We start from the raw sequence: 26,128 nt of genomic DNA on the forward strand, positions 1-26,128 counted from the left end.
ATTGTCATCATACAATGTGTGAGCTTTGAGCTTTGAGGCAACTGTCGGCTGGCTTTAGCAGTTGTAATGGATCAGACGTTCAGACGGACCGAGGAAACCAGAAGCCGGCCTTTTTTAATTGGCAAGACATTAGACATCGGTTTAGAGCAGCAGAAGCTTCTTTTCCAAGAACCATAGTATTATCATGATTCAGTAATTAATTCCTCAAATTAACCACTTTTGAAACTCAAAACCCACTGTCCCCTTCTTTTTAAGCACGATCTGTATAGTGTCTGTCCACTGTCCAGTAATAATAGGAAAAATTGAATTCCTTTCCACCTCAAAATTCCACATTCAACACCTATTCGGCTGTTCCCTCCCTCCTTTTAATCCTTCCGGGAGATGCCGTTAACTGTTCTTCCCTGTAATTTTCCCTAAAATAAGATTGATTGTCTCATAACTTGTTCTTTGGTATAGATTGGTGCCCCGGGAAAATATTTACGCTAGAGGCATCCATAACTTGAGAAGAAAGATGAGCAGCTCGTCACCTGCACATTCTTCGGTATCGGCGGCGACGAGTGTCGGAGGAGGAGGGCAAGGAGGAAGTAGCAGCAATGCCGCTTTGGTTTCAGACGACAATTCTTCCTTCCATTTCCCTACCGATCTCATCTCTCCCCAAGACCGCAAGGAGGAGGCACTCCTCGGTATTCCGTTTTCTTTCTGTTAACTTGTTTTCTCCCCCAGTCTCCCTGTTTGAATTCTTTCTTTTAAAGAGCTTCTTATGGTCTAATGTTTCTCCACTTCGGATTTTGGGATTGTTTTTTATACAAGAAGATTTTGAAATTTCTATGTTTGCTTCTGTTTTGGCTGGAGATTTTGTTTGGGATGTTTGATGTCTTTAACGTTGTTACTATGGAGTTTTAGGGTTTTGATGTATGTAGTTTCCGTAATTACTCTTTAGCTTTATTTATTTCTTTCTGGTTTAGGTCTTTATGATAATGTTTTAAGGATTTCATCGTTAGGATTTCGGGGATTCTTCCTCAATTGCTTCTGTGATATCTATTGTCCTTAAGATAAAAAGAAGATAACTTAGAATTTTAGATTGATATTTTGGTTTGTTATACGTCCAAGAAAACTTGCACAATTGGAACTCTATTTTGTATTTTTGATAATGGCTGGTAATGCTGTTTGTTTTGGCGTTTCAGTTCTGAAGTCTGATTTGATGGCTGCACTTCACAAGGTTGTAAAGTCCTTAGATGACGATAATTGGATGTTTACTGCACCCCGCTCCCAAATTAACCTTATTTCAAGACCGGGCAAGTCCTTCAACCCAAATTTTCTCTTTTGAATTCTCAAGTTTTGGATCTTTTGTTTTAAAAGGTTAATTTGCATAATCCAATTCAAGCATTTGTAGAATTTTCTGAAATTAGTATAGTGGAGTGATGATGAGTCAGTTACCAACTCTAATCGGATGAACTGTTTCCAAAAAAAAAAAAAAAGAAAGAAAGAAGAACCAGATAGAAATAGTTTGAACCTTGGTGTGAAATGTTTGGAAAATCAAATGAGTTTTCTTATTTATTTATTTGTTCTTTTTCTTATTTTCTTTAGTTCTATTGCTACTTAACATAGCAACATGTTTCAATTGGTTCCCTGTTATAGATTATTCCATCAAGAAATTCCCCACCAGAAGCACTTCATCTGACATAGGTTCCTCCATCTAGCCTCAATATGATAAAACCCTCAGTGCCTCAATATTCATTATAATCTGACAAATTGGTGGAGAATGTGCTGCCAATAGTATTGTGTTTTCTTAGTAATTTACCTGCCTCACCTAACTGTTACAATTTCTCTTGTAAGGAATTTATGACAACATTCCAATGTGTTATTATTTCTGTGTCAAGGCTTTCTTGGGTCCTAGGTCTATGGAGAGGATTAAGGAAATATGAAACTCTATGTATTGTGCAATCTCTCTTGTAAGGGATTTATGGAAATATTCCAATGTATTTCCAAGTCAAGGCTTGCTTACCCAGGGCTATGGAGAAGCTTAAGGAAATATGAAACTCTATGTATTGGAGCCTTCTCAGCTCTTTGGAGGGAGTCATTCTTGTTGATGTATCAGCTCAAGATAGTAGAGTTTTTACCTTGAACCCTATGGATTGTTCTTATATGCCTCTTTTTGTTGTTGCCCTTTCTCCAATGACATTCCCAGTTTGGAAAGCCAAGTTCTCTCTAAAACCAGAGCTTTTGTGTTGGAGGGTATTTCATCTAGGTAAGTTCAGTTACCCAGATAAGTTTTACCTAAGGCCTTGTTAATATATCAGCTCAAGATAGTAGAGTTTGGACCTTGAACCATATGGATTGTTCTTATATGCCTGTTTTTGTTGTTGCCCTTTCTCCAATGACATTCCCAGTTTGGAAAGCCAAGTTCTCTCTAAAACCAGAGCTTTTGTGTTGGAGGGTATTTCATCTAAGGCCTCGTTCACTTTTTAAAATGCTATTTGCCTAGGTAAGTTTAGTTACCCTGGTAAGTGTAACCTATTACTTTTGCTCTTTTGATTCCCAGATAAATTAGGCAATTGAGCAAAATTGTCCCAACACATTTTGTCAACTTTCCCCCCGGGTGGGAACGTTACTTATCTACCTAGGAGATGGGTATCACTTACCTGGGAAGTGATTCTTCCATGGGTCCCACATGAATGTGAAAAAAGAACATGGGAAAAGCAGTTAATGGGAACCACAATCCCATTGACCAACTTCTCCCCCTTCAGAATTCGAAAAACGAGCAGGACCTAAAGGTTAACATTTCTGATGTCCTTCAATGGAGAAGACTTGATTGGTGTCTATTACTCCATATCTGTGTCTAATACAAGGCAATTGCTTAGCTCTTATGTCTCTTGTATTTGGGAGCTTCCTTCTCTCTATTTGGATGAAAGTTTACACTTTCCTGGGATTTGAAGGGCCTTTTTGGTTTCTTTTTTTCTTTTCTCAACTAAGAAGAAATGGAAGGTCGATATACACCAATCAAAAAAATCATATAGTGATATTTATTCAGGCTGTTCTCAATTGATGACATCCTCAGGGGCTGGCAATGGGTAGTAACCCCAACCTCATCATCAATAACAACCAAGGAGCTATAATGTTTATATTTTTTTGTCCCAATTGGTCCTTGATCATGGTGACTCAATTAGGACTGAACTGCATGTAGTACTTGAAGGGCCTAGGTTCGGGAGAGACCTGAACTACTGAAATATAGTGGTATAAGGAGATTCCAAGGATAATTATTGGCTCCAATATAACAGTCCTGGATCATGGCAGTATAGGCACATAATGAGAGAAGTGAGAAATCTAGCAAGAGAGTTCAGGGCCTCTTTACATGGACTCACAGGTCAGCCAACAGAATGGCAGATGCATTGGCAATACAAGGTGTAACAAGAAATCAATTGTATTGGGGGCGGGGGTACCACTCAAGGTATATGAATGTATGAATGAAAAATACAAGTCTATAGGGGTGCTTGGATCATCTCTCATTTCTTCATTTCAATTCTTTTATAAGTGATAAAATTTGACAGGTTACTAATAAATAAATGGATTGATATCTGGGGTCTTACTCAATGTTTGTTCCAGCTATCTGGGGTCTTGGGAGGGGTGGATGGGATATGGACCTAACTTTTGGCACTTTTTTTTTGCACAAAGTGGCCACTCAAACTCAAACCTATAATCTCATGCTTGTCAGCCTGAGATTTTACCATTAAACCAAGCAATGGCCACACAAATGAATAATAAATATAGTAAGTGTTATTATTTGCCATTAGAAACTTTCTATGTGAAAAGATACAATTTATTATGGTGCATTATTAAACAGGTAATGGTAAAAAGAAAGGGCACTTGAAAGGTACACAGAAACTTTATTTCTCTGGGATCTTTTTCTTTTTTCCTGACCAGCTAAAAGAATGGAAGTCACTGTATTTTTGTTTATAAACTGTTTATCTTTTTTTTCCCTATTTTCCTGAATTCTTTTGGATTTTCTTTTTTTTTTCTACCTTTGTCAACTTCTTTTAGGTGGCTTTCCACACAAGAAAACAGAAATTGCAAAGAGGTGGAATTTTTGTCAGTCAAAATGATTTTTTCTACTCAAGCAAATGGAAGCTGCAAATTTTCTGTATGTGTAAGTTTAGGTTGCTCACATATGAAACAGTTTGGCTATTGAGTGCTGGAAGGCCTTTTGAGTTGGTTATAAACTGGCAATCCTAACATTGGTAACCGTCAAATTTGTTGCTTTTCTATCAAGATTGTTGTTTTAATTCTGTTTCTTTTTGTAAGAGACCCAATGGCTGGTTTCCCAATTGAACATTCCAGATGAATTTGTAGTTGGTCCACTTTTGGGATAGCATAAAAGAAGCAGTGTTTTTTATTCTCAAAATTCATCAGGGTTGGGTGTATATAAACCTATTTGGTGTTGATCCTAGGCTCTTTGATCGCCTGGCTGGGAACATGAATGGTGAGCAAGGATGAATTGATCATAATTTCTGAAAATTTAATAAAAAAAAGTCAGGTGATTTTAATAAAACAAATGATTGTGGCCAATGCTATCAATCTCAACAGGGACACCTCAATTGGGTTTGAATATGATAGCGGGAAAATTGAGCCAACCAATGAGGTGCAAGGTTCAACAGGGACACCTCAACTGGTTCAGGGGTAGAGGAGACTTAAACCGGTTGCGAAAAAAAAAATTTAAAAAGGCCTGGAACACTATCAATTTGCCCGATACACCGTACCACCTGATTTATCACTATCAATTTTCCCTGAATACCACGTACCACCTGATTTATCACTACCCGTAAGTCGTTATGACAGGTATCCTTTTGTAATACCGGAGTGAGAGCTCAAATTTTGTGGACCCTCGGGTTCACAGGAATCATGCATCTGCGAATGAAAAATGAGTACATCACCTCATTAAGTTAATAGGAATTTAATGGAATTACTCTGTTAAGGCTGGTCCAACCAGCCACTAAAAGACACAAAAGTGAAAAACGACAACCTCCTCCATTCAAATTTCTCTCTCACCGTCTTTCAGCATCAAACCATAGCAACGAAGTTGGGAGACCGATTATCGGTGACCGAGGCCTTAAGATTTCAGAGGATTGTTGTCGATAAAAAAGAAAAGGGGAAAAAGAAGAAGATGGAGGAGAAAGAGAAGAAGAATTTATTGTCAGTCTCTGGTTGTTGGTTGATGCCACACGCTGAACGTTGATTATTGTGGTGGCCGGTGGTCTAGTTACAATGTGTTGAGATTTGAGAGACAGTAGGAGGGGAGTTCGAATAAGAGGGAAGTATTATTGGGTTTTTTTTTTTTTTTGTCTTTTAGTGTCTGGTTCAACCAATTAGACCATTATTAACCAAGTAGCCCTGTTAAACTCTTGTTAACTTACTAAGACGACATGTTCATTTTTTATTTGCAGGTGCACACTTACTAGGGCTGTTCACGGGTCGGGTTGGGCCGGTTTATTGAGGTTTTTCCAATTGACCCGACTTGGTCGGGTTATTTGAGATAGAAACCGAAACCGACCCAGTGTTAAGCAAAACCGATTTGGTCGGTTTGAGTCGGGTTGGGTCGGTCTGGGTCAGTTTCGGCTCTAAGTTCATCCATGCCCCCCATGGCCACGTAGTTTTCTGGAAATATATTTAAAACTGAAATATGTATTTTAGAAATATATATATATATATAAACAAAAATATACATAAAAATATATTGGAATATATATTTTCTGGAAACATATATCTGACATATTTCATAATATATATTTTTTAGATATAAATATTGGAATATATATTTTCAGATATTTCAGTTTTTATTTAAGTAGGAACTAAGTCGGTTCGGTTCAAGTCGGTTTCGGTTTTCATATAAGAAAATCAAAACCGACCCGAACCATCGGTTTATGAATTTGTACAACTTGAAACCGACCGGTGCTGATGAAAACCTAGCCGACTCGGGTTGGGTCGGTTTGGGCCTTCTTATGTACAGTCCTAACACTTCCTATGAACCAAAAGGTCCACAAGATTCGTGCTCCTAGAGTGATGTTTTTTTGTTTATTGTCGTCGAGACGCGATGATACTTTTCCTTTCCATCTGCACATGGTGGTCTTCATTCTTCACTCTTTCACTCTTCTATGTTCCATTAACTTAATAGAGTTCGCATTGATGGGTTCACGGGATGCGTGCACCCTTGAATAGGAGATGTACACGTTGGTCCCTTTGATCTAGCATGTGTTTTGTTCAATGGGCGTTTTATGATAGACATTTATCAAAATATCGCCATGTCATTGCCAAATCAGCATTTTTCCTATCATATTCATCTGTACATATTGATATTCACAAAAGTGAGTTTTGATTTATATGCACACCAACCATTGGAGAAAACTTCATTTTAATGTTTCTTCCAATGATTGAGCATTTATTCACTATTTCGTTGATGTGGTGCCATTCGCCCAATTGTACGTAAATGATTTATGAAGTACTTTTCTCAATTTTGAAGACAAATCAAATAAAAATGTTTATTTAATAAACGAAAGTTATATCAAACACATACCTAATATGCACATAATGGAAAATTTCTATTAAATTTGAATTATCTGAACCGGCACTAAAAGAAAAAATTTCAAAGCGGGGTTCGGATGAACAGAAGACAAGAATTTACAACACGGGCCGGGCACCCAATCGTGTTGTAACACGTATTAGCTTTTGAAAAGTAACGAGAGAAGGGTTAAACTGTCCATTACATCTCTTTCAGTTTTTAAATTGATTTTTATAGAAGCCAAATAATATTATTTGTTAACCTTTTGTTTCCAGAGGCCCCCAGCAAGTCCCATTCCGGTTTACGAGCAATCTTTTTCCGTCTTTCTCTGTTATAGTATGTAATAGGAAGAAAAGGGAAAATAGCTAATGAAGCTTTAATAGGAAGGGTCGTCATTTCAAATTGATGTTCATCCAAATTCTTAGGATATATGTTTTATTGGAAATAAAATTAAACTTCTCGTTTCAAAGTTTTTTTCGTCTGTTGTAGAAAAAGTAGTAAATGGAGGAAGGACAAAATAATCTCAGCATTGCTCCCTTGGCTATATCGACAAATACATCTTCCTGTCTCCAAGAATGATTGATTGAAGAAAATGTAGAACCCAAAGGAATCGCCTTCTTCAGGGTGCTAGTTTCCACAACTAAGAATTTGGAGGGCACTTGAGCACAGTAGAAGCATCGGTTTCTGCTAAGGAACGAACCAAAAAAATTTGGATTTCAAGGTAAGGCCATGGGGATTGGGAAGTCCGAAATTACTAAAAGTGGAGAATTTGTTGAATAGAATGAGGAGATATCTCTAATTTTGCCGTAGTTGCTGGTGTCAAGCCTTAGGGGAGAGGAGTTCTTCGAAGTGCTTCCGTGACTACTTCCAAAGACAGAAAAACAAAACCCTTTTAACCTGCTAGGTCCATTTGCTTTCTCTCGGTACAATCTCTCTGACATCTTTGCAATCTGATCAATAATTTCCCCAATCTTCCACAATCATATCATCTTATCATCTCGGAGTAAACCTGATTCTTCGAAATGTAATGATGATATTTCCAATTTTTAATTAAAATTATTAGATGAATCAAATAAAAAAAACAAAAGAACAAAGAAAATAAAAATATGATGTTGAAACGAGCTCCCTTTTCTCTCCTTTTTGCAGTTAGAAAAACTATAAAGTAACGGAGAGTTATCTACTCTCCTGTTACTTTTATATGCTAAGGGAGAAACAAGAGACACCTTACAATGCGATTGAGTGCCCAGCCTGCGTTGTAAATTCTTGTCTTTATCTCATCCAGATCCATTTGGGAGCTCATTTGAGCTCTCCTTTCCTTTCCCTTGTTTGAGTGGAGTCTGGATCTCTTGCCCACATCTACCCACATAACATTGCAGCCACACATGGAGAACATCTTATCCTCCTACATAGTATTATGCAGGGAGAAATGTTCTTAGTTCACGGGGGTAGTGTGTTGTGGGTAGACATGAGTAAAATTATCGTGGGCAGGAGATTCGAAGTCATTTGAGTTAGCCCTATCCTTGTAGCAGACCATCGGTAATTTCTCTACCAATGTCTGATGGCAGTAAACACTTTCCTCTTCTCCTTCTTCTTTTTCTTCATATTTTGTTTGCAACCAATCTTCTTATTATTTGTTGTTTGATTTTTTCCATCTTCTTCTTCCCATCGAAGCCGGAGTTATCGGCAGCACCCTGGTTGAGGGTGCAAGCTTCTTGTTAATCAAGGGGTTCATACAATGCCAACTCAACTTCATAATAATGGGTTAGGCTTGGTAACTTCTAGGAAGCAAGCCCTTACCTACCAATACATATTATTACCCTAATACGTATATCTCCTCTCTAAAGTCTAAAGACGATGAGTTTTTAGCTAGTTGCAGTCTTGCAGAGAGATCCCATTGTGTAAATAGAATAGAAGGCATATATACATTGAGCCAAAAATTGTTGATTGGTCAGAGAACCATTGAATTGAGTAGTTGAACTATCGATCCAACAATGATTTTTGGCCAATTTTTATTTTAATTATTTTTATTTTTTAAAATCAGAATGATCTGTCCGTTCAAACTAGATAGTCGGACTGTTTGACCCGGGAACTGGTCCCCAAAATGGTTATGTGTCTGGTCCGACTTTTAAAACCTTGGATCCATATATACACCACACTCAATATTTTTCTCAAAAAATAAAGAAAAATGTAGGAGACAAAAAAAATTGATAAAAATTTAAACAATTATGCTAACAAATAGGCAAATTTTCAAAAAAAAAACATAAAAATTATATGCTTTTTTCCAAAAATATATTTCAACCAAGAAATCATAATTGTAGAAAAATAAATAAAACGATACAATTTTCAATATATATAAAGAAAAAGACAAATTTTGCAAAAACAAAAACAAAGAAAATGATAAAAAATAAAAATATATATAATTCAACAAACTATATAGAAATTGTAAAGAAAACACAAATTTTATGAATTTTATGGTCAATGTAATAGGGAAGGGCAAATTGAGAAGCCAATTTACCATTTAAATGGTCAAAGTTGGGTATTTTGGTAAAATTTCCCTCTTTCGCAAGCTCAAGATAATGAAGGGGGTGTAAATGTGACAGTGTCAAAAAGCTCAGGGGAGGATAGTGCTATTAGCATAAAGCATGGTACAGAACCGCAATCATAAAAAAAAAATACAGGGGTGATTTCAGCAATTTACCCTTTTGATTATGCATGTATTTATGAGAGAGAGAGAGAGAGAGAGAGAGAGCTTAGGGGTATTCTGCAACATAAATGTTATTTTATGTTATTTTTTAATGAAATTGCTACATCAATAAATTCTATAATGATTATGTTTTTGCTGAAAACATGTTTTTGTTTTTTTATTACAAGTTTGTTAATAATTTATTATTTAATTAATAGTTTATTAGTATTTAATAATTAATATCTTAGTATTTGTTATTAATTTATGAATATTTTATAAACATGTTATTATTTTACTAATATTTTTTGTTTTATTATTATTAATCATTAATATATAATTAATAATGGATGTTGGTGTTAAATAGACTAATGGAAACCCCATGTCAGTAAGTTGGCGTTAAATAGACTAAAGGATGTAGGTAGATTACTACTTTACTCTTTGTTCTATTGTAAATGGAAACTAAAGTAAAACTTTGTTAAAAAGACAACAAAAATTTATTTCAAATATTTCAGTCTAAAAACTTTTTTGCCCATTTTATATATTTAAGTAAAAAGGGAGTTTCAAATAAATAAAAAAAAGAATGCTTTTGATTCAAATAAAACTCATCTGATCGGTCCCTATCTACTTGCACAACACAACTGTCACTTTATCCCTTTTAATTTCAAATGCAATAAAAAAATCAAGATCAAGAAAGGATCTATGGTCAAGAAGATGACACGTGGCTCTGTAGGACCTAGTATCTACCAATGAACATTAACGGATGGTGAGTTTTGAAAAACAAAAATGTCATTGGATGTTTTGAAAAGTTAGGGCGAATTTAAGAGAAAGGCTGAAAAGTCACCGGTGAGTTCTTTACAATTAATTTTCCTTTTTCATGAAGTGTAGTTTCACGTTTAGCAAAGTCACTTTATCATCACGTTCAACCAATAATCGATCATGTCTTTTTGGCTATAGATTTTGACAATACTTTAATAAGTAATGGCATTGAATCTAATGTAAAGAATATACATATAAATACATACTTTAATAGTCTATTTGAAAAAATAAATTACAATCAACATACATATATATGATAATTTCAAGAACAAGCATCAACCAATGTCTCAATTTCCAATCTACTAAAAATTTAATAAAAGACATTAAATCATTAATATACTCGCTAATGGCTATAAAGTCTTTTACAAACTATTGCATGTATTAAACCTTTAAAAGGTTATTATTTATTTTAAGATAAATTGTAAATTAATAATATGGAAATATATACCTGAAAATGTATTAGATCTATGAAAAAGTAGAAGATTCATGTATCCAAAAACCTAAGGCTCAGTTTAGAAGGAGTATAAATGCAAATTTATAAAATACAAATACATGCAAATACATACAAAATACAAGATTTTACGCTCTACAAATTCGCATTTATATTCTTTCCAAACTGAGCCTAAGAGGCAATTATATATATGCACTTGTTATATTTTAATTGCTAAAACAATTATTTAAGTCAATCTTAAATTCTTAATATGCCTAACTAATACCTAAAAGCCATCTAGCTTCTTAACCTTAAATCCAGTGTAGGTAATAATTTTAAGAAGCTAGAATTATTAGGTAGCATATTAATAGCCATTAGCTATATATCCCTGATTGCAGTCATGTTCCTGCCCAAGGGATTCCAGGTTGATTTAACTAAATCGGTAAAAGCGCTAAACAATCAGGTGGTTATTTATTAAATTCATAAGGTGAGGGGGTTGATTTAACTAAATCCCCAATCCCCCCGCATCATGTCTTTTCGGTATCATAATTTTTTCTATAAAAACATAATTCATTGACTATTCTCATCAAATGTGCGTTGGATCATCTTCAATATCTAGGTCTTTCACGAGGGAATTAAAAAAAACAAATCATCCTTTCCAAATGTGGATATTATCTACCACCTGAGCAGATATATATATAAATCCATTCTCTCTCATCATCAACTTAAACCATTGAATATCTCCCCTCTCAATAACTTTACTGATGAAGGAAGATTTGGCCCAACCTCGTAACCACTCAACGCATGGTAGAGGCAACATCTCGGCACGATAGTACGCCCAAGGCGTGAGCTCCGAAAGGAGGAACCAGCGGTCCGAGCTCCCCAAAAGGAGCCCAAACTCTCCCTTTGACCCCAAGCCTTACGAAGAGCACAAAGGGCAACAACCCGAACTGGCCTGCCCCAGGGCAGTTCGGGCCACACCTCTATCCGAACTCAAGACTTCACCTCACACACCACTCCAGCACTTCGTCTCCAGGACGCCAAACTGAACAACCATACAGTACCTGATACCAAAGGAGTCTGTATCCTTAGGCGGTGCACCTGACTGACTTAGGATCTGATGCTTGACAGCCACACTTCAACAGCCACCTGCCACCGCCACCTCCAGTTATAGAGACGACCTCGACAAAGAGAGCAGTGGGGGTTCTGCCCCAGCAGAGGTGATGACACCCGAACTGGCAGAAGTGCAAATGTAATGATACCCGACCTGACAGGAGCTTGGGAGTGAGTGTGCGAAGTGGTTATAAAAGGCACCCTTCCCCCCAAGAAGAGAGGTAGGTGATAACTTTGCGCCATCTGGTTTTTTATCTTGCCTTTGAGGAAATACTAACTTGAGCTTCGGAGCACTCTCACCGGGTTCTTCACCGGAGATTACTCGCTTTCTCCTCCGTTTCATGCACCTTATGCTCCAGTCAGAGGCAAGATCGTTCATAGCTAGGACCGGCCGGATTGCGCACCCTCAATTGACACCGTCTGTGGGAAACGCTTCTAAAAGCCTCCCTCTAAAACTCTCATAACCCCCTTTTTTCCAAGAAACCCCAACACTCATGGCTTCTTCCAGCAATGCCAGATGTGGCACGGAGATGAATGCCACCGGGGAACAACTTCAAGTCCCTATGGTGTGCATCAGATAGTTCACCATCCCCCTTCTAGTGGATGGAATCCCTAGCCTGAGTACGCCACGAACAGTGGCGCCCGTGAACCTTCCCGTCATGAACGCCCCCCTTCCTCCTCTCCCTGTCGAGACAACCTTTACTGAACCAACTGTTGTTCCCCTGGCGACTAGCCAGAACCAGTTTGATGACTTGATGTAGTGCATGCGGGCAATGCAAGCCCAAATGCAGCAGTTCCAGCACCATCAGCTCCAGCAGCACCAAGTACTGCACCACATCTCTCAGTATCACTGTCAGTAGTAGTTCCCCCAACTGCCTCTGAACCAACCACAAGTTCCACCTCGGCACCCTGCTCCAAAGCCGGTTAAGCCCTCCCCTCAAGGTGGACGCCATCACCGAGGAGAAGCCTCCTAACTTCAAAACCCCCCCAAGAGCCAGGGCTCATCCCCGGGCCGGGGGGAAAGAAAAATCACCCCCGCCTCGCAGCTCGCCGGCTGGTTGGGAACCTTGCCCGCCAAGTTAGCACCTCGGCACTCCAAGTCTGAGCTCTCGCCCATAGAAAACTGATTCAGCGTCCTAGCGGCGGACTACCAACAGTCCAGGCCCATCGAGCTCGGCAACATAGAGGCCAGAAGTGCCAGTACCAGGCCCACTCAGCAATGAAGACGCCGGCGAAGTCGCTGAACTGCCACCCGTGTCCTGCCCGATCTCCGAGGTAAAGAAGAGACAAGCTTGGATGAGGTAAAAGTTGCCCCTATTCTCTTAGTCCCTTCCCCCCTCTCATCAGAACTCCTTGTAGTCCCCATGCCTAGAGATTTCAAACTCCCCCCTTTAGACAAGTATGATGGGTCCTTCGATCCCAACGAGCACGTCGATGCCTTCCAGTCCCAAATGCACCTAGCAAGGGCCAGTGAATCATGCATGTGCGTGGCCTTCACTACCATCTTCAGGGGGGTGGCTCGCACCTGGTACAGGAACCTGGCCCCCGGGTCAATAAGAAGTTGGACCCAATTCGTGCAGGTCTTCACCGCACACTTCGTTACCAGCAAGCGGGTGCTCCAGAACCGAGGAAAGCATCTTCGGAGTAGTCCAGAGGGAAGGAGAGTCCATCTGGGGCTACACCAAGCGGTTCAATGATGCGTGCTTGCAGATACCGTGATTGAACCCCGCGGTGCAGCTCGCAGCGGCCAAGAGAGGAGTGACACACAAGGAGTTCAAATGACACATGGTAGCTAGCCAGCCCGCGACCATAGCTGAATTCCTCAAGCTCGCGGATAAGTTCATGAGAACAGAGGAGGAGATCAACCAAAGGACCGAAAGCAGGATCAAGAAAAGGAAGAGGGAAGGCGAGCCCTCCAACCCAGATGACAGAAGAAGGAAAGATCCAGCCCGGGAAATGAAGCCGAGCCAGCCGTTCCGAGCTCCCTTAGCAGCTCGGATGAACTACACACCCTTAAACACGAGGCGGGCCAAGATCTTGATGACGATCAAAGATGCCCCGTACGTAAAATGGCCACCTCTCCTAAAAGGGAACCCAATTGAGAGGAACAAAAACTTGTACTACAGTTTCCATAGAGATCACGGTCATAGTACCGAACATTGTAATAATCTCCGGGACGAGATAGAGGGACTCATCCGTTGCAAGTACTTGAGAAATTTTGTACAGCATAATAATAATAATAATAATAATAATAATAATAATAATAATAATAATAATAATAATAAGACAGGTCGGCAAGGGGAGCACGGTAGGGATGCCCCCGAGTCCAGTAGCAGGCCAGCCGAACCGTCGCAAAGACAGCCTCCGGAAGAGAGGCCAGTTCGGGGAACCATCCACGTGATAGTGGGAGGTTCGGTGGTAGCGGGTTGTACTTCGGCAGCGGCCCGGGCGTCAGTTCGCGAAGCTGCCCGAGAAGAACAGAACCCTCCGAAGAGGCCAAAGACGGAGAAACCGATTTTCTTCACGGAAGACGATGCGCGAGGGGTCCACTACCCCCACGATGATGCGCTTGTCATAAAACTAAGGATCAACGACTTCGAAGTTAGGTGCATACTTGTTGATTCAAGCAGCTCGACGGACATTCTCTTCAAGTCGGCGTTTGACCAGCTTCAGTTGCAGAGAAGCGAATTGAAGCCCGCGAACACTCCTCTGGTGGGCTTCAGCGGAGAGGAAGTCAGGCCCTTTGGGAAAATAACATACCTGTGGAAGTTGGAACATGGCCCTGTGTGGTCAGATTCAACCATGATTTCCTGGTGGTCGCAACTCCCTCCCCATACAATGCCATAATAGGGCAGCCAATCACTCATGTCCTACGGGCAGTGGTCTCCACCTACTACTTGGCAATGAAGTTTCCTACAGACTTCAGTGTGGGGGTAGCGCGGGGCGATCAGCTTGAGTCCCGCAAGTGCTATGTTGCTGTCTTGAAGGGAAAAACCAATGTGGCCGACAACCTCGAACTGGAGCGGCCTACGGAGCAAGGCGAAGAACGAGCTTCGCCCACAGAGGAAACGGTAGCAATCCCAACTTCAACTACGAACCCGGCTCGGACGCTACAGATCGGTGCTTCCGTCCAAGAACTTCTACGAACTGAACTGGTGAGTTTCTTACTTCAAAATTTAGATATTTTTGCATGGTCCACGGCCGATATGCCTAGTATTGACCCCAACCTTATAACTCACAAACTTAATACTGACCCTGTAGTCAGACCCATTAGACAGAAGAAACACAACTTAGCCCCAGAGCGTTGGAGGGCAGTCGACGAGGAGGTCGAAAAGCTCCTTGCAGTAGACTTCATAAGGGAAGTTCATTACCCAAGCTAGGTAGCCAACCCAATGCTAGTAAAAAAGGCAAACGGCAAGTGGAGCATGTGTGTCGACTACACCAACCTGAACCGAGCTTGCCCGAAAGATTGCTTCCCCTTCCCCAGAATTGACCGCCTAGTGGACGCCACCTCGGGACATGAGTTGCTAAGTTTCTTGGACGCCTACTCAGGCTACAACCAAATCAGGATGGACCAGTCCAATGAGGAAAAAACCACCTTCATAACCGAGTTTGGCCTGTACTGCTACAACGTCATGCCCTTCGGACTGAAGAATACTGGAGCGACCTTCCCAAGACTTGTGAATAAGCTATTTCATCCCTTAATTGGCACGAAGATAGAATGTTATGTAGACGACATGGTCGTCAAGACACAGTTTTCGCATGAATTAATACAAGACTTAGATTCTGTCTTCCAAATTCTGCGTCAATTTAGCATGAAACTGAACCCAAACAAGTGTGTCTTCGGTGTCACATCGGGTAAGTTCCTAGGGTACATCATCAACCGGCACGGTATTGAGCCCAACCTGGACAAGATAAAGGCCATCCTAGATATGAGACCACCCCGAAAAGTAAAAGAGGTTCATAGGCTAAATGGCCGCATAGCCGCTCTAAGCCACTTAATGTCCAAGTGGGCAGACCGTTGCCTGCCTTTCTTTAAAGCAATTAAAGGCAAAGGGTTCAAATGGACCTGAGACTCCCAGCTCGCGTTCGACGAGCTAAAAAACTACCTCGCTAGTGTGTCGATCTTAACCAGGCCCGAGGAGGGCGAGGTCTTAGAACTGTACCTCTCGGAAAGCGACGAGGTGGTCAGTTTGGTACTAATAAAAGAAGTAGATCGGGTCCAATGACCCATCTATTATGTTAGTAAAATTCTGTAGGGAGCAGAGACGAGATACCCGTAGATAGAAAAGCTGGCATACGCACTGATAATTGCAGCTCAGAAACTCTACCCATATTTCCAGGCTCACATTGTCATCGTCTTAACTGACAAACCTATGAGGCAAGTCTTACTCAAGCCCGAGGTTTTCGGTCAGCTGACAAAGTGGGCCATTGAGCTCAGCGAGTACGACCTCCAGTATAAGCCACAAACTGTTATTAAGGCCCAAGCCTTAGCAGATTTTATCGTCGAGTGCATGTTCAGCCTCGAAGTCCCTAGGCCGGTTGAGCCCGAGATCCCCAGTTCGGGTGAGCCTGGAGCTCCTAGGCCAATAGAGTCCAAACCCCATAAGGTAGCAACCAAGGTGGCATCTCTCCTAGTTAGGCCAAACGCGAACTGGGATGAGGAGCCCTGGATCCTTCACGTAGATGGCTCCTCGAACCAACAGGGCTGCGGGGCTGGAATAGTCCTGCGTGGCCCGGGTGGCACAAAATTGGAATACGCGCTACGCTTTGAGTTCGCGGCATCCAACAACGAGGTGGAGTATGAGGCATTGATAGCCGGGCTGAACCTAGCGCAAAAGGTAAGAGCGAAACACATAGTTATCTGCAGCGATTCCCAGCTTGTGGTCAATCAGGTTACGTGCGAATATGAAGCACGCGAGCTAACTATGACTGCCTACTTGGCAAAGGTAAATGAGGCTCTGCTCAACTTCCAATCACACTTCATCAAGCAAATCTCGAGGTTAGAGAACACTGAGGCCGACGCCCTGTCCCGGTTAGCCAGCATCAGTCACAACGCCTTGAGAACCGTGTACATAGAGGACTTGCCTCGGTCTAGCATTCTCGGTGGGGCAGAGGAGGTCGCTCCCGTCCTTGAAGCAGAGCCGAGCTGGATCGACCCACTCGCGAGCTTCTTGCTAGATGGGACCCTCCCTGCGAACTGCAATGCAGTCAGAAGGGTGCAGCGCCAGGCAACCAAATATGTCATAATAGACGAACGGTTGTACCGACGGTCCTACACGCTCCCCTACCTGCGTTGCTTGCGACCTACCGAAGCCGAGCTCGTACTTCACGACACTCATGAAGGTCTGTGTGGCAGACACTTGAGGGGCAGGGCCCTCGCCCAAAAGGCACTTCGACAAGGGTACTACTGGCCAACGATGAAGGCAGAGGTCATCGAGCTCGTTAGAAAATGCGACAAGTGTCAAAAGCATGCCAATATCCACCATCAGCCTATCGCCGACCTCAAGTGTCTCACCAGTCCATGGCCCTTTGCACAATGGGGCATTGACCTCCATTTGGCCATTCCCGCCAGCAACAGGTGGGAGGAATTTCCTAGTGGTGGCGGTAGATTACTTCACAAAGTGGGTAGAAGCTTAACCTCTCGCAACAGTTATAGCTCGAAACGTACAGAACTTCTTTTGGAAGAACATAGTATGTCGCTTCGGGTTACCTCGGGTACTGATCTCTGACAATGGCAAGTAGTTTGAGGACATCAAGTTTCAAGAATGGTGCCAAGATATGGGGATTCGACAGAACTTCACATCAGTCGCGCATCCGCAGGCAAACGGTCAAACAGAAGTGATGAATAGAGCTATCCTCCGCGGACTGAAAGCGCGACTAGACCGAGCTAAAGGGTTGTGGGCGGACGAGCTACCAAGTGTTCTATAGGCTCACCGAACTACGGAAAAAACTGTCACGGGAGAGACCCCCTTTAACCTCACCTACGGCACTGAAGCGGTAATCCTGGCGGATATCGAAGTACCTAGACTGCGACTAGAAGCATATGACGATCAGACAAACGGAGACAAGCTACGTACCAACACTACCAATTTAAATGAGTGAATCGTTGTAAAGTGAAAAGATATAATTATTGATATAAATACCGATAAACACGAACTAGAAATATAGTTTTACACCCAAAACAAACGCAGCCATATAATGAAATGCATTTCCCTCATGTAATGACAGTGGGCAGACCACCAAAAACCCCTCTTATGAGTAACAGCTAAAAGCCAACAACTGAAATTTTGGTCTTTGGAAGATTCTCAATGCCTAACGTGACCCTATCCCCCCAAAAAATAGAAGGCAGAAACTAAGCCAAGTTCTGACTTCTGACACAAAAGCCTACAAATAAGGATGACCATTCTTTGTTCATTCACGTCCTGTATATTAGCACTCCTTCTGGATAATCTTCAAGTCTTAGACATGAAAAAGACTGTTGCTACTTTCTTCAATGTAAGATGGGATAATAGCAGAACAAAGTAAGAAATAGCAGCACCTAAAGCTGCCATGTGATGGCAACGATTGAGACCAAGTGTGGCTGTGGGATTTAAGGGTGAGCATTTGGTTTATTTGATCAAAAATCAAATTAAATTTTTTAAATCGAAATTGTAAAAAATAAAATCAAAATTAAATTAGTAAAAATCAAAATATTAAAACCAAAATTTTTGGTTCAGTTTTCAGTTATTTTGGTGAAATAATATATTATATTATACATATTTTAATATATATAATAAATTTTGGTTAAATTCAATTAATCGAATTTCTAATCATGAAAATTAAAACCGAAGTTCTATAAAATCGAATAAACCAAAAACCAAAACAATTAAACCAAACAAATGAAACTGAAATTTTTCTATTCGATTTTTCAGTTTTAATTTATCAATAAAAAAAAAAAAGTGTTTTGGGGCTTGGAGTGGAATGGGCCTAACATCCTTAATACACGTTTGCTCACGGCAACCACAATTTAAGAAATTATGAGGGAAGAGAATAGACTTGAGTTATGGATCACAAAACGATTTCATGTTAGGGCCAAGCTTAATGTTAGATCTCATTTTACATCCTTAATCACCCATCAGACGATTAGGAAAATTTCTAACCGACCAAACAAAAACAACAGAAGAACCTATTTCTGTTTGGTCATTAGTTATTTTTTTATTTGCTGAGCATATATGGCTTGTAGTTGGTTAAAGTATATATTAGTTTATCATCATCATCTTAAGCTTTGTGGCAAGGGTAAATTGCTGATTAGTACCCTATACTTTGAGGCTAGACCAGAAAGTATTTACAATACTTGAATTCCCCAAAACAAAAACTGTCAATTTAGTATCCACCATTAGCAATCCATCATTAATCTGTATCATGTGACAAGATGTGTGACTTAAATTTAATATCCATAGTTAGCAATCCATCAGCTATTTGTATCACATACGAGATGTGCGCCTTAAGTTTAGTATCCACTGTTAGCAATTTGTCAGTTATCTATATCACGTGACGAGATGTGCGATTTAAATTTTTTAAAAATATCAAAACTAACCTTTTTAATTTTTTAGTCCATTTTAGCTTGATTGTCTTCTCCAGTAACAACAAAAGTTACTCATCTTCTTTGACAACAATGATGGTCTAAACACCCCCTTTGTTATGGATTAAATAACTAAGAAAAAAAATTACAATGGCAGTGGTCTAAAAACCTCCTCTTTCGTGACATTTTTCTGTGTAGTTTCTCTAGTAAGAAGCACGGGCTCTTCGGCAAAAGGTTAGAGCATAAAGTGAGCAGTGGTTCTCAATTGCAATGAATTTAAAGGGATTTAAACGTGACTATTTTAGCATTTTCATCTAACATCAGTTTAAAATTTTGGACAAAAACTGGCAATTTTTGAGAGCTGAGGCATTGCAGTGGCACGTTTTGAGACTAGCTCCTAAGTATCCATTGTTAAATTATGGGCACTTAAATCGTTCTTGTATCTACCACCAGAATCCTTTTGGTATGCCCATATATAGCTCTTTTGGCCCCTTCAACTTGTAACGGCTCTCTTTTGCTACAAAGTATGAGTTATTCTATTTAAAATGGAAATCCACCATAATAGCCATGAAAACATAACAGAGAGATTTAAAGATCTTACTCTAGGCTCTTAGATATAAAGATATAATTTCTCCAACCACTTTTTTAAAGGCTATGTAATGTCGCTAGGGTTCAAGAGTATATATATATGAGCTGTAGCTGCTATGAACTTATTTGGGGTCTTAAATTTTTGTAGCCTACTACTGGCCACAGCAGAAAACAAAAACATGTTTCAGTCATGTCTCTTTTGATGTTCTCCATTAAAGCCAAATAGGAAAGTCATACGCAACAAAACAAGAATTTGATGGGTCTTAATCAATTATAATAGGAGAACTTTCAGATTCACCTATATTGCTTATGAAATCAGATGGGAGGTCACCATTGAGAACTTGAACTTTAAACCTGAGAATATTAGGACTGCTCTCCATCAGTTCAAAGACACAGCCATCTCCAATCTTCAGCTTGTTGTCAATTACGAAATGTCTCCAGGCCATGTTGAACCGTTTGCAGCCTCGATCTCCATAATAATACATCTTCCAACTCTTATTCCTGAAGGTTAGTTCCACAGGGACCATAGCTGAAGGCAGAAATTGTTGCAGTTTGGATGGAAGCACCTGCAAGCAGGATGGAGACCAAGGGAAAATCAGAACATATTGTTATGAGATTACAGTGATTCCATAAGCCTAACCTGTACTGGATATATTGCACAGCATCCATAATTCTGCATCCACTATTAACAGTGGTAATAGCAATAGTAACAAGGCTCAGTAGTCCAAATGCAGTGGGACTGTGGGAGTAGTGAAAGACAGTTGAGTCATGAGTATGTGTTGTGGACCATAATTGAGTCACATGGCATGGAGATCAATCTCTACTCCCACATTCAACTGCCCTAAATTAGGTGGAGGGTGGGACAACAATGTTTAACATCCAGACAAGTCTGCCCTTGTCCAAACTCCTAATAGTTTACTTACTCTGCAACCTACAATCAGAAACTCCTAGACTTCCATACTCTAAGCCTCTTAGACTAGTGGTCTAAGATGCATGGATTACCAAAATGTGTGCTGGGGAATCCTCTTTGAAGAGATGCCTTTTGATATCTATCCACATTTTTTTTTCTAAATTCTCACTAGTACTTTCTTGTCACTAGTTAAGCTCCTATCAGATGTTAGTCTACTAAATAAAACTAGACTCCTGGCATATGGACATTGCCTATGCAACAGCTAGGTAAACCATATTCCAGGATGAACCCTGTTCGTTGACTACATATGTCACTCTTCTGACAAACTTAGTGATATTACATATCTCCCAATTCATGTTAATCACTTAATCTTATGTCACATAGTTATCCCCCTTGATTACCAGCTCCAAAGCCATGTATCCATCACTGAAGAACATAGAAGATGTGGGCAATTGTAAGCAACATTTCTGAAAGAAGAAATTTGAGGTAACTTATGAGACCCATCATAGGTAATGACTTAACTAAGGAGAATCCATTGTCTCTGGATGAGCAGAACCATCCAATCTATGGACCTTTTCATCAATCATTAGCCACACATTTCCTAATCTTACAAACCAGAAGATTGCAATGGCAGATTCTTATGATGATCCAAGTTAGTTAATTTTTAGTGTGGGTAGTGGGTAATGAATCCGGATCTGCTCCTCACAGAGCATTCACAGCAACCTCACAACACATCCAATCGTGCATTGGGATCATCTCCCCATGAACGACATCATACAGGTACGTACAGGAGATGTTCCCGATGTGTGGCTGCAATGTGCTGTGAGGTGGGTGTGAGGAGCAGATCTGGTCTTGTGGATGATGTATCTGATTACCAGGGCCAACTGCTTGGTGCAATGGTAAAATCTTGGGCTGACAAGTGTGAGAATGAAGGTTTAGGTCTGAGAGTGGGAACTTTGTACCAAAATTTAGGTCCATATTCAATATACGCCTCCCAAGAACACATATAGATGGGACCATCATTGGGTAATGCCCATTTATAACCTATCTGATTACCCATCCAATGGTGGATTGCATACCTCGTCCCATGCATATTGTTTTCAAAGTCCAATGGTAAACATTTAGGCCCCGTTCACTTTTCGGATAAGTTACTTACCCGGGTAAATGCACTTACCCTGGTAAGTGTTTCCCAAGAAAGACTTACCAGGATAAGTGCATTTACCCATGTTCTTTTATTTACCATGAACAAGGTAATGATATTTGAGCCATAGAAATCCATTACTACCATTGAAGTGTTGGCAACTTTTCCCCCCTGGGAAAGTTATTTACCCACCTAGGAGATATACCCAGAAAAATAAACTTTCCCTAGTCCCCACATAAATCTGAATAAAGAACATAGGTTTCTTGGTCAATGGGAATCAAAGTCCCATTGACCAACATTCCCCCCTCTCAAAATCCAAAAAAAGAACACCCCCTTAGAGGTCTTTGAATGAAGATAAACGAATGATTACCACTTGATATAAGGGTTTGAAGTGAGATTTCGTAAGAATGCAATAGAAGTATGGATTCCCTGAGAGTGGAGAAATTTTGTTGTCCTGCAATCTCACACTCGTAGGCTTCAATTGGGGTTGGGCCTTCAGATTATTCATCTGGTGCTCCATGCGGGAAACATGAGATCTAAGATTCTTCCTTGTCTTGCCTGCTGAAAAGGAAAAGAGAATCAGTGCACAAACTGATCTTTCACTCTGCCCATGATATGACATTTCATGGAATTTCTACATGATTCAGTGAAGTAGCACAACCTTTTTCATTTTCTTGTCTACAGTGAGTACTGGCGCTCTGCATACTGGAATAATCTGGCAAATCACCTGTCAGCAAAATATACCTCAAATCAACTCAACTATGCCTTGTCTGGGACTGCTACTTGAATCCTGTTCCGCCATTCTTCTCTGTTCAATGTAATATCCTTTGTTAAATTATGAGCCCCTTAAATCATACCTAAAGTTTGTGCTGAATGCTTTCAATGAGGAAAGTTCTAAATGTTAAATGGTCATGCAAGGAAGAAATTTACAAGGAGATAGCTAGGTTACATTTGAGCTTTCTAAGGCATTCCACTAATTAACTAAATTTTCTAGTCAGGATAAGGATGAATCTTAACCATCATTGGAAGAATACTACATGTAAACAAGTAGGAGAGGAATGAACAAGGAAATAAGAAAGCAAGGAAGAACATTAATGGTTTAGAAAGATATAAAGAAAGAAGAATATCAGTGTTACTTTTACCCATTAGCTTAAATTTAATCTTCTTGCATTACTACTCTTGTCAAGAATTCAAGATACATGATATCAAGGTTATTGATTCAACACAATGATTTATCAAAAAAAGAAAAGGTTGTTCAATAAACTCACACTTCAGAGGTCCTACATGGCTACATTACATATTTTGGAAGTTGCATGAAAGTTTCTGCATGCAATATATAGTGCAATAAAAATCAACTCTGGCACCAGGAGTATGCAAATTCCCTTTTTTTAAATGATTTTTTATCAGTAATAACAATCAAAGCGCTTTATTAATAGAATGGTTTCAGAAATACAAGAATAACTTGAAAATTGCCTTACCCCACTAACCCACTTAACCAAAAGAAAAAGAAAGAGAAAGGGAAAAGAAAAAAAAAAAAAAAAGGAAAAACCAACTAGGCAGTTATCGATCAGAGAAGAGAAAGCTTAAAAAGAAAAAAATGCCAACAAATGATGATAAAAAACTGAAGTGCAACATACCCATTTAAGCAAGAGCCTGATAAAATAAAAATAAAGCAATAAACAAACAATACCAGCAGATGATATCATAGCAGAACTGAGTTTTTCTTTTCTCTGATATACAACAGAAATTAGAATTTTAAACACTCACTAGTAACACAATATTTCAACGGAGAATGAACACAGAAAGGAAGAATGAACATAGAGAGAAGAAAGAGAGACCATGATTACCTACCAAACTTTAGCACAGAGCCTCCTTCCACCGAGTTTGGGAGAAACCACCATCAGTATCCCCAGGCCACCCCTCTCCTCTCTGGTCAATGAATGATTCAGTTGTTTAGAATTCCAAGAATAAGAAAAGACAAACCCAAGTTTGATTTTCTGAGGCACAGGTCTGGCTCACATGGAGCACAGGACCTGATTGTGCAAAAGGAAAAAAGTTATGATATTCGAATCTCTATGCGAATAAGAGGAGAGGAAAGCGATGGACCGTTCATCATTAAAAGTTTAAAACTCATAAATGACAGGCAAAAGGAGGAAGCCACGATGGAGTCTCTGTTCTCTCTCAGCTCCTTTTTCTTTTCTTTTTTTTTTCTGTTTTTTCATGTCGACAGAGCAGAACAGGGAGAATCAAAGTTCACAGGCGACCGGAATTTCAGGCTTTCAGCCAACCAAAATGGAAAAGCATAATAGTCTGTCTCACTTCTACTTCCATTTCTATATGAATGTATTGGAATTTGTAAACTGTAAAGGTCGTGATAACGTGAGGGTGATATTGAGAGCTGGGATCTCCTCCTGCACTTTCATTGATGCAGGCACGCCCACCTGCACTTCAACTCAAATGGTTACACGTTAATCACTTATGGAAATCGGGATTCACCTGTGCGAGTTTACTGGACGGAGAGATAAACCCCCGTTATCATATATGTGTTCTTATTTTTCAAATTCAAAGCAAGAAATAAAAAATTTCCTCTAAAAGCATAGACAATAAGGCAAGGCACAGACTGCCACTGGTGCAATTCCATGCTTTTCCTTTTGCTTTTTAACCAGAAGAAGAAGATTCATTAGGAAAGCAGAGGAGCAGTATTACAGAGTCAGTCTCACAGAGGACATGACTCAAGAAATGACTGATGTATTTTGAGCAGAAGGCATCAGCTCCCATGACTTGTTCAAGAACCAGACCATTCTGTTAAACTAGTTATTTATGGGTACCGAGGGAAAAGCAGAGGAATCAATGCAGATTCATCACTTGGAAACAAAATTCAGTAACCCGGCCATATTCATTTAAATTCTTCGTCTGCTCTGCTCTGTTCTGACCTTTGACTCCTTTCCCTCTTCTTTGTTTCGTCTCTCGAGCCACAGTCAAGCCATATTTCTTTTTTAATCTGAAAAAAGGGGACATGATAACGATAACGGGGTTAAACTCTGCAGTCTCCATTAATGGTAGTTCGAACAAGTGAGTATGGATTCCCGTGCATAGCTAACGTGTAACCATATGAGTGCAAGTGCACGAGGGCGTGGATTAATACGAGTGCAGGAGGAGATCCCAACAAAACTTGAAAAACTTTTCATTCTTGCTTCTCGGCAAATGTTATGATAAAAAAAGGCATAAAGCTGCTAACCTCATGTAGCCAGTTAGCCACACAACCCCATGAATTTTCTATCCTATAAGCTACATTATTTTTTAAGGGTACAAAAATGCCCCTCACTGTCATTTAAATTTTCAAAAACATGCACTCTCAGAACAATTATAGTCTCATGATTGAACAATACTTTCCACTATTTTTGCCATATATATAATTTTTTGACATGTTACAAATTGACCCATTCAACCGTGATGGTAGAACCAGTGACCTGCAACATGGAAGCAAAAACGGTTCAGCCTTTGGTATGAATGTAGCTTTTTTGAGCAATGGTGCCAGCACTTAAGCAGATTTTGTCTCATTTTTTAAGACAAAATCATATAAATTGATACCAAACATGTCACTAAATTGGTTTTTAAAACATTGCATTTTGCAAGGCATCAATCATTATTCATTCAAGTTTGCAAGTTGGACTTGTAATTCATGAATTGGCTAGTGTGTCCTTAGGTATAAGTGGCTTTGCTTCCACCTCACAGCACTTAGTAGCCATGTATCATAATCATATCCTCATGAATGAAAATATATAAATATAGGAGATGTTTCCAATGTGCTGCTTATGAGGTGGGTGTGAGTAGGAAATCCGAACTTGTTTATGTCATATTTCATAGTCATGAAGAATATTATGATATTTCAATTTCAAGATCTTATAAATTCCTCAAATTCAAGTGTTTGATGAAATATAATTTAATCTATATGAATCCATCACATTCATTAATAGTAAGTTTTAATATTATGTCCTCTTGCCTAAGTAATCTTTCAATTGAAAGCCTAACCTGAGCCCAATGTAATTTAACGTAAGCTTTTCCATGGGTTCGTCTTGAGTTTTCAGGCTCAAGGATAGGCTTGGGCTGGAAAACTCTGGCCTGACCTAAACTTAGGTTTAGCCTTCAAGTAGGAATTTGGATACGCTCTATCCATAGTGAACCTCACACTGACCTTACAGTCACATCTCACCCTGTATTGGAAACATCTTCCCATGATTTCCCAATGTGTAGCAAGGACATGTTGTGAGGTCAGTGAGAGGAGCAGATCTGGACTCTTCAAGTAGTTCAAGCCCGGTTGTTTGCTTGGTAT

At 39.9% G+C, this 26,128-nt stretch overlaps 2 protein-coding genes across 13 annotated transcripts; one reads left to right on the forward strand and one right to left on the reverse strand.

Moving 5' to 3' along the window:
* SAMBA (valine-tRNA ligase) lies at window positions 1-4,399 on the forward strand. The gene is made up of 3 exons (XM_088980591.1): window positions 1-683; window positions 1,185-1,295; window positions 4,039-4,399. The coding sequence occupies exons 1-3, from the start codon at window positions 512-514 to the stop codon at window positions 4,098-4,100; spliced, it is 345 nt and encodes a 114-aa protein (XP_088836717.1). The 5' UTR covers window positions 1-511; the 3' UTR covers window positions 4,101-4,399.
* Window positions 4,400-19,926: 15,527 nt separating this feature from the next.
* Window positions 19,927-24,245, reverse strand: LOC148864770 (B3 domain-containing protein Os04g0386900-like). Of its 12 annotated transcripts, none has more exons than XM_088980031.1 (5): window positions 23,902-24,245; window positions 23,643-23,724; window positions 22,457-22,603; window positions 22,166-22,356; window positions 19,927-20,310 (listed from the first exon to the last, which is right to left on the reverse strand). In XM_088980031.1, exons 3-5 carry the CDS (start codon window positions 22,497-22,499, stop codon window positions 20,008-20,010), a joined length of 537 nt encoding a protein of 178 aa, XP_088836157.1. In that variant the 5' UTR covers window positions 22,500-22,603; window positions 23,643-23,724; window positions 23,902-24,245; the 3' UTR covers window positions 19,927-20,007. The 12 variants fall into 12 exon arrangements, with proteins under 12 accessions (XP_088836157.1, XP_088836161.1, XP_088836155.1 ...); XM_088980035.1 differs by having other exon boundaries at window positions 22,166-22,353; window positions 23,647-23,724; window positions 23,902-24,154; XM_088980029.1 differs by having other exon boundaries at window positions 23,647-23,724; window positions 23,902-24,110.
* Between the last annotated feature and the right edge of the window lie 1,883 nt (window positions 24,246-26,128).

This window comes from Nelumbo lutea, chromosome 3 (genome assembly GCF_056320005.1).
Source record: "Nelumbo lutea isolate HS-2025 chromosome 3, American lotus-T2T, whole genome shotgun sequence".
Classification (NCBI taxonomy): domain Eukaryota; kingdom Viridiplantae; phylum Streptophyta; class Magnoliopsida; order Proteales; family Nelumbonaceae; genus Nelumbo; species Nelumbo lutea.

What these genes read in the sequence shown, in the direction of transcription:
- SAMBA (XM_088980591.1), top strand. Translation starts at nt 512, where the DNA reads ATGAGCAGCTCGTCACCTGCACATTCTTCGGTATCGGCGGCGACGAGT. An exon ending in CAAGGAGGAGGCACTCCTCG is followed by an intron (nt 684 to 1,184) that starts GTATTCCGTTTT and finishes TTGGCGTTTCAG; the next exon opens with TTCTGAAGTCTGATTTGATG. An exon ending in TAACCTTATTTCAAGACCGG is followed by an intron (nt 1,296 to 4,038) that starts GCAAGTCCTTCA and finishes AACTTCTTTTAG; the next exon opens with GTGGCTTTCCACACAAGAAA.
- LOC148864770 (XM_088980031.1), bottom strand. Translation starts at nt 22,499, where the DNA reads ATGCAGAGCGCCAGTACTCACTGTAGACAAGAAAATGAAAAAG. An exon ending in TAGACAAGAAAATGAAAAAG is followed by an intron (nt 22,357 to 22,456) that starts GTTGTGCTACTT and finishes TTTCCTTTTCAG; the next exon opens with CAGGCAAGACAAGGAAGAAT. An exon ending in TCAAACCCTTATATCAAGTG is followed by an intron (nt 20,311 to 22,165) that starts GTAATCATTCGT and finishes TCCTGCTTGCAG; the next exon opens with GTGCTTCCATCCAAACTGCA.